The following is an 8228-nucleotide window of genomic DNA, read 5'->3' on the forward strand; positions in this document are numbered from 1 at the left end:
GTGACAACGCTGCTGTCTCGCCTTTGGTTAGACCTATTGTTGTTGACCCACAAGCTTCTTCGTCTGTCAACAATATGGTTCAAAATGAGGTTTATGAAGATGCTGCTGATTATAATGATTCTTCTGAAGATGATGAATATCATGATGCAGCTGAAGGATCTTCGGCTCCAGCTGCTCCTGTTCAAGGTGCCTCTGGTGATACACCTCATATGCAGAATGTAGACACTGCTGAAGGGAATGCATCCACCTCTACCCACATTCCTGGTGTGGAGTTGGTTGTTGATCTTAATCTTACCAATTTGGGTATCAATGCACGTGTGCCAGAAAATCCTGAAATGAGGATTCATGATACTCACCCCCAGCAGAATATTATAGGAGATGTCCATCGCGGTGTGCAGACGCGTAATCAGCTGAGAAACAACCGGAATGCTGGTTTGTATTCAGCTATAAGAGAATCTGGTCAACAAAATGACTGGTCCTTCGCGTGTTACGTGTCACAAGAAGAACCAAAATCTTGGAAAGAAGCGTTGAAAGATAGTGCTTGGGTTGAAGCCATGCAGGAAGAATTGCAGCAATTTCAAAAGCTTGGTGTTTGGAAGCTTGTTGAAAGACCTGAGAATTACAAGAAAATTGGCACTCGATGGGTCTTCAAATGCAAGAAAGACGACCGTGGAGTGGTTATTCGGAACAAAGCTCGTTTAGTCGTTCAAGGTTTTCGACAGATAGAAGGGATCGACTTCAACGAAGTCTATGCACCTGTTGCACGTCTGGAAGCTATTCGGATTTTTCTGGCTTATGCCTCATTCAAAGGATTCAAAGTTTACCAGATGGACGTGAAAAGTGCATTCTTACATGGTGTGGTTGAAGAAGAGGTGTACGTCGAACAGCCCCCAGGTTTTGAAGACCCTGTCCATCCCGATCGGGTTTGGTTGCTCAACAAAGCTCTCTATGGTCTTCATCAAGCGCCACGAGCTTGGTATGCAACCTTATCTACATATCTGCTGGAGAACGGTTTTCGAAGAGGTCTTATCGATTGTACTCTCTTCATCAAAGAACAAGATGGAGATCTTCTTCTGGTTCAGGTATACGTTGATGATATTATTTTTGGTTCTACTAATGATGTCTTGTGTAGGAATTTCGAGCGCATTATGCAGGATAAATTTGAGATGAGTGCTATGGGGGAAATGACCTTCTTCTTGGGCCTACAAGTGCAACAAACTGAGTCTGGGATATTCATCCATCAGACTAAATATGTTGGTGACATCTTGAGCCGGTTCCTGATGTCAGATGCAACGCCCGCCAGTACCCCACTTCCGCAGAATCACGGGATTACTCCGGATTTGAAGGGTGAAAGTGTCAACTCTTCCTATTATCGTGCTATGATCGGATCTCTCATGTATCTTACTGCTTCGAGGCCTGACATCATGTATCCAACATGCCTGCTCGCAAGATATCAAGCTAATCCGAAGGCCTCCCATTTGTCAGCTGCAAAAAGGATTTTTCGCTATTTGAAGGGATGCCCAGACACCGGTCTTTGGTACCCTAGGGATGATAGCTTTGATTTGACCGCATATAGTGATTCTGATTTTGGTGGTTGCAAAATTGACGGCAAATCAACAACAGCAGGATGTCAGTTCTTAGGAAGTCGCCTGGTGACGTGGCAGTGCAAGAAGCAGACGTGCGTTGCTACATCAACCTGTGAAGCAGAATATATCGCTGCCTCAAGTTGTTGCTCCTAAGTCTTGTGGATACAACACAAATGCGCGACTACGGTTTTGAATTTCTAACTACTCCTATTTTTGTTGATAACAATGCTGCCTTACAGATCACTAGAAATCCTGTGCAGCATTCCAAGACCAAACACATCGAAATTAAATATCACTTCATACGTGATTGTTTTGATAAAAGATTAATCGATGTGATTCATATCCCCACCGAACACCAACGTGCCGACCTGTTTACCAAAGCATTTGACAAATCAAGATTTGACTTTTTACTATTGGTAAACGGCATTAAGGTCAAGCAAGAGTAAACCAACATCGGAAAATCATTTTTGTAAATATCTTTGTGTTTTAAATTTGTCTTAGTTTGTTGATTTTAGGGGGAGTAAATCCGAAAATCTGAAAATCCAAAAACATCGAAAAATTTCAAAAACACGAAAACAATAGAAAAACAAAAATGAGTTTCCTGGCGAGCAAAAGAGAAAATGATAGTACATCAGTGGTCTATCCAAACCTCTTTAAACCTTAAAATGAAAAACGATAAGCAGCTCTATATAAGATGTATCGGTAGGCTCACAATCATTTTAAAGTGTGCAGGGTGATATAAACTTAAATCGACTGAAGACCAGGTGGGAACCATTCATTGGCATATGGTCTTAGTACCGAAATTTCGTTTGATAGATTGCCGAGGTTCTGAGATATTCGGTCTTTATGCTGCTTATCATCTGGGTATCATGGTTGTATCTTTTACCGAAAAATAACGGGGACGCAAGTCTAGATCTTCCATGATACTATACATACGTGTACATAATACTACTGCATTTGACCTCAATAAGTGATAAACAATCACATGTCCAAATCAAATAAGTGATAAAATATCACATTTACCCGGGAGTCAAGTTCGTCTCTCTGCTGTACGAAAGTACTGACCTGTTCACGGACTTGCTCCTGTGCCCTCATGCATATGAAAATCAAGTTCCTCATCAATAAGTGATTATATCACATAGGGCTTGTTTTCAAATCAAAATAAGTGAGTATCTCACATCATATACGGTCAAACAGATGATAATCGGTATACTCACCGGTAAGATGAATTCTCGTGCATACCTTGATACGGGAATGTGTCGTGATGTGGATGAACACCGGTTGGTAAGTATAAATCATATCTTAACGTATCCCTTCGCCATGATTACATCTGATAAGTTGAGCTTAAGTGGACAACAATACCGATAATTGTTATAGGATGCTTATCTTAATGTTAACTAACTGAACAACAAGAGTGTTTGGCATGACCGTACACTGATATGATTCTCTTACCCTCGAAACTCGCAAAAAGAATGTCTGTATATATTCATTTACTGCTTAACTTTTATTGTCTTATTTTAAACAGTTTCGTCGTTTGGTGCATATCAGCACGACATTAGCGGTGATGTCGTTTGATAACACTCAAAGGATATTAAAATTGTTGTGTTTTAATATAAACTTTATAAAAGCCAAGAAGATTTTATTTCTACTTTATTTTCGATCGTACGATGTTGGAGCTCGAGTCTTCGTTACCTGAAACCTGAACGAAAACCGAATTGACTAAATCTTCATAAACGGTCGAAATTTGCAAGTTTTGAAAGTTAAATCTAAAATTGAGAAATTTATTAAACTTTCAAACTGTCGGACGGTGTTTGATTGTGACATGGTCATTCGTGTGTCATTTGTGTATACTAACTATTCCAAGCAGTTGTTCTCATTACGCGTTTAGATTTCTTGCATGTGCAGATTCTAAAGGCTAGGAGAACATGGTCGATGACAAGCTTTGGAATGAAGACACGACGTGAAGGCACTCAAAAGATGAAGATGATCGAGTTGCCGCGGACCATCATCAACATCACAAGGATCTTAAGCTTTGAAGATCAAGTCATTCACGAGCATAACTCAAGGGGGAGCTTATGTTAAGGGGGAGTTTGTCAACACACTTCCTACATGATACGGGTAGTTTGTTGATACACTTTCTGCTTTCAAGACGTGAAGACCTTGAAGATCCTCCGACTTTGATGACTCGAAAGGACATCCGAGACTTGAAGACATGAAGATCAACGATGATCAAGATCGAGACAAATCTGCACCCATCGAAGATCGAGACAAAGCTACAGCCAAGGGGGAGTTTGTTGGTGCACTTGTGTCTGTACTTTGTCTGTATTTGGTCTCAATGTAAAACAATGTCTATGTTAGTCTTGTAAGTTTGACCAAGTCAACTATCCTCCTAGTTTGACTTGGCCAAACAGTTAGTTTATGAATGTAACATGTCTGGCTCGTAGGATAACTCATCGAAGGATAGTGAGATCCTTCGATGAGATCGAAAGTTGAACCTTCGATGGATGGACCTCGATAGATCAACCTTCGAGGTCACTGTGAACCCTTCGATGGAAGTCTGATCGAAAGATGATCTTTCGATCAATATTCCTGATCCTTCGATAGGTTCAACATCGACAGATGATCCTTCGTGACATCTATCGGATCCTTCGATCAGACCTGCTGTGTATGGGTATAAATACCCATGCAGTGTGTTCAAGATAGATAGATGCACACATAGAGAGATAGAAAGTTGAGAGCATTCTGTCCGAAACACACACACACCTTGAGAGTTTGCAAAACACATTTGTGAACATTGTGCTTGTAACCGGAACCTTCATTCGTATTAATACAAGTGGTGTTAATCGGTGAACCTTTGTGTGTTTGTGTTTATACTTGTTTCATCTCGGTTTGCTTGCTAGCTTGGATTCCGCACTCGCTAGTGGGTTTGTATAACAAGGTTCAGGTTCGTCATCCTCCGAGAGGGACCTACAAAGGTAAGATTGTGACATTCTTTGTTTCAGTTTTTATCGAACAACACTAGTTTTTCAAAATATAATGATGTTTTGATCCAGGATGTTATGGTTGTTATGGTTGATCCAAGTGTTGTTGCTGATGGCTACACGTATCGCAGGGCGATAGAGCAATGGCTTGAAGAGAGTGATAGCTCCCCGATGACTAATTTACTGTTGACGAGTAGGAGCTTAACGCCTAATTACACTCTTCTTTCGGCAATCATGGTGTGGAAATCAACAACCTAACCATTTGAGTGAGAATTTTGGATGCAGCCTGATTTTTTTAGGATTGCTTTATGTACATAGTTTTTTATCTATATTTTATATGATCATGTCTTGAACTTTGAGTATGAAAATTTATAATGTGTACATAGTTTTTGTTTTTGGAACGATGATATATTATTATTAGAAAAAGGACCAGCGGGAAGCTGGTTTAACAATCACAAAGAAAGACATAACAAAACAACCTTACGAGAACCGAATAGAAACACAACAATAGACATAAGCTTTATGAAAAACAGACTGCAGAAGGAGCTGCTTATTTATGGTCATTTAGAAAACATACCACAACAATACTTATGCATAACATCATAAACCTTATACCTTGATCAACTTCCTCAAGAGACGGAAATATGTGATTCTCCATGATCTATTGAGCATTAATGAAACCACAATGCCCCAAAACCCAATAATCAATCCAAGCGCTATGCTAATAATCAACCCCCAATCTACTTTGTGTGATCCACCGTCTTCTTTTTGGTCGCTTGTTGTATCAGGTTTGTCAACATGTACACAATCATTAGTTAGTGGAGCTCCACAAAGTTTGTTTCCAATGAAACTGGACTCATTGAAGCTTTGAATTTGTGTACCTGTTGGAATTCTTCCTGTCAAGTTGTTGTAGGACACGTTAAAGCTACTCAAGAAATTCAACCCTGACAAACTCATAGGAAGTTCCCTAGAAAGATAGTTTACTGATAAATCCAAAGACTCAAGTGATTTCATGTCTCCTATCTTATTCGGGATCTCTCCAGTCAATTGATTTCTTGATAAATTCAATGATTTTAACTTGTGGAGGGTCGTAAGCTCACTAGGGATCTGCCCAGACAAATTGTTGCTCGAAAGGTCCAAAAGCGTGACTAGTCCTAGGGTAGATCCATAAGTGTCTTCTCGTCCCTTCATCACCAATAATTCTCCAACAATTAAAAACCCAACGTCAAAATGGAATGAAAATTGAACCTCCAAATTAGTTTCTATGCCGGAAAGCACACTAAAGTTGTTGAAGCATCTAGGAATATTTCCTGAGAGGTTATTATGAGCGAGATCCAATACTTGAATATGTGAAAGATAACACAGCTGGTTAGGAGTATGTCCGTAAAAATTGTTGGATCTAAGATTGAGAATTTTCAACATAGTGAGTTTTATTCCAATCCATGGTGGAATGATTCCTATAAGATTATTTTTTTCAAGATCAAGGATCTTTAAGGATGACAGATTCATTAGGGAAGAAGGTAAGCTTCCTGAAATCATGTTCCCACGCATGTACAATAATTGCAACAAAGGTAGAGAGCCCAATGTTCTTGGAATCTCACCAGACAAATTATTATCATTTAAGTATAAGACTCTCAAGCTCGACCACTTCTCCCAACACTCCGGAATAACACCCGACAACTGATTATATCCCAATTCAACCGACTCGATCGCGTTCACCCCATTGGAACAAACCAAATTATGTAATGATCCAACAAAATAGTTATGTGATAGTCCCAAATATCTTAAAGCCGAACCGTTTGTGAGAGAAGGTAATTTCCCCCCAAAGTTATTAAAACTTAAGTCGAGCATATGAAGTGTAGGAGGGATGGACAATAAATTTCCAGTGAAAGAGTTGTTAGAAAGAGATACTGTTTGTAGTCTATAGAGACGACAAATTTCAGGTGGAATTCCGCCGTGTAGAATGTTGTCATGAAGGGAGAGGAGGGTTAGCATAGACAATGAACCAATCCCATCTGGGATCTTGCCGACCAGATTATTGCGACCCAAATTAAGGACTTGGAGGTTGGAGCAATTCATTATGGCGGCTGGAATGTTTCCCCTGAAAGAGTTGTTAAAAAGATATAGTTCTTGTAATCGAAATAGGCGCCCGATTTCAGGTGGAATCCCGCCCTCTAGAATGTTGTCGGAAAGGGCGAGGATGCTTAGCATGGACAATGAACCAATCCCATCTGGGATCTTGCCAGTTAGACTATTGTTACCCAACTGAAGGATCTGGAGGTTGGAGCAATTCGTTATGGTGGCCGGAATGTTTCCCGTGAAAGAGTTGTGATAAAGCCATAGTTCTTGTAATCTAAAAAGACTGCCAATTTCAGGTGGAATTCCGCCATGTAGAATGTTATCGTGAAGGGCGAGGAAGCTTAGCATGGAAAATGAACCGATCGAATCGGGGATCTTGCCGACCAGATTATTGCTACCCAAGTTAAGGGCTTGGAGGTTTGAGCAATTCATTAAGGTGGCCGGAATGTTTCCTGTGAAAGAGTTGTTACGAAGACTTAGTTTTTGTAATCTAAAGAGACGTCCGATTTCAGGTGGAATTGCACCGGAAAATGAGTTGCTAGAAAACCGAATTTCCCTAAGAAAGCTTAGATTTCCGATGGAAGGAGACAACAAACCACTTAAGCCTCTGTTTGAGAGGTTCAAGTGGGTGACTCTTTGGTGGCGAGGGCTGCATGTAACGCCCTGCCATTGGCAGAAATCAGTGCTGGATTGGTTCCATGAGGTCAAGAGACCTTGTGGGTCACCTTTAATCATGGATTTAATAGCAAGCAATGCTAGACGATCAACGTTGGTGCCGTTCAGTGCTGGTGCCTTGTGAATGGGTGTGGAAAATGCTGCAAGATGTGTCAGGATGGCGAAGAGAAATGATCGCAAGAAAAGCAACCATTTGGCACTCATTTTTGGTAATGAATTTTGTGGTATCTTTCTATGTTTTTGTGACCATATACTTATACAGAAGAAGAGTGTCAATAGTTAACTTGACCAAGTAAAAGCTTGGAACTTTCTTTTCAATGGGCATGGTGATTGTGACGTTCCAACCATTAAAGTTTAGGGCGCCTTGTGGAAAATAGGCAGTACCTTTGTCTATGTTAAGGTGATAAGAAATACATGGATGTAATTGGCTTCACAATTTCCATTCGTCTCACATATGGTGATAAAGGTAATAACCAAAGACTTGTTGACTTGGCTTTTCCAGTAGCTCTCAAATTATGGTCTACACCTGTTGACTTGACTTTCCTTGCACTTTTTTTTGAAAGGTAAATATTATTCACAACCCCAAATCCGAAAAGGGAGGCCGATTAAAAACTACATCAAATCAAATTTACACCAACTTTTCTAACTTAACGACCAATTTGTAGACCGATTCCTATGCCATAAAAACCCGAGAGACTTAATATTTTGAATAATCACCTCCGGACAAACATTAAGATTCGAGAAGTGCTTGTTATTCCTAGCAAGCCATATGCACCAACTAGTCACAATCATAACACCATGAATAACCTCCTTGCACATAGTTTAAAGATGACTAATAGCATTCACAATCAATTCTTTATCCTCATCCATTCCATCCATGTAATTACAATAAAAATCACTATTTTTT

The 8228-nt window shown here is 40.0% G+C and overlaps 1 protein-coding gene and 1 non-coding gene across 2 annotated transcripts; both read right to left on the bottom strand.

The window, feature by feature from the left end:
- Positions 1-5343: 5343 nt before the first annotated feature.
- LOC110867192 lies at positions 5344-5775 on the bottom strand. The gene is made up of 2 exons (XR_004863007.1): positions 5668-5775; positions 5344-5463 (listed from the first exon to the last, which is right to left on the bottom strand). It is a non-coding gene; the product is annotated as an uncharacterized LOC110867192 (transcript).
- Positions 5776-6047: 272 nt separating this feature from the next.
- On the bottom strand, positions 6048-7525 carry LOC118479393 (LRR receptor-like serine/threonine-protein kinase FLS2). Its single transcript, XM_035975092.1, has 2 exons — positions 6216-7525; positions 6048-6096 (listed from the first exon to the last, which is right to left on the bottom strand). Exons 1-2 carry the CDS (start codon positions 7523-7525, stop codon positions 6048-6050), a joined length of 1359 nt encoding a protein of 452 aa, XP_035830985.1.
- Between the last annotated feature and the right edge of the window lie 703 nt (positions 7526-8228).

The sequence above is a fragment of the Helianthus annuus genome, chromosome 7, assembly GCF_002127325.2.
Source record: "Helianthus annuus cultivar XRQ/B chromosome 7, HanXRQr2.0-SUNRISE, whole genome shotgun sequence".
Classification (NCBI taxonomy): domain Eukaryota; kingdom Viridiplantae; phylum Streptophyta; class Magnoliopsida; order Asterales; family Asteraceae; genus Helianthus; species Helianthus annuus.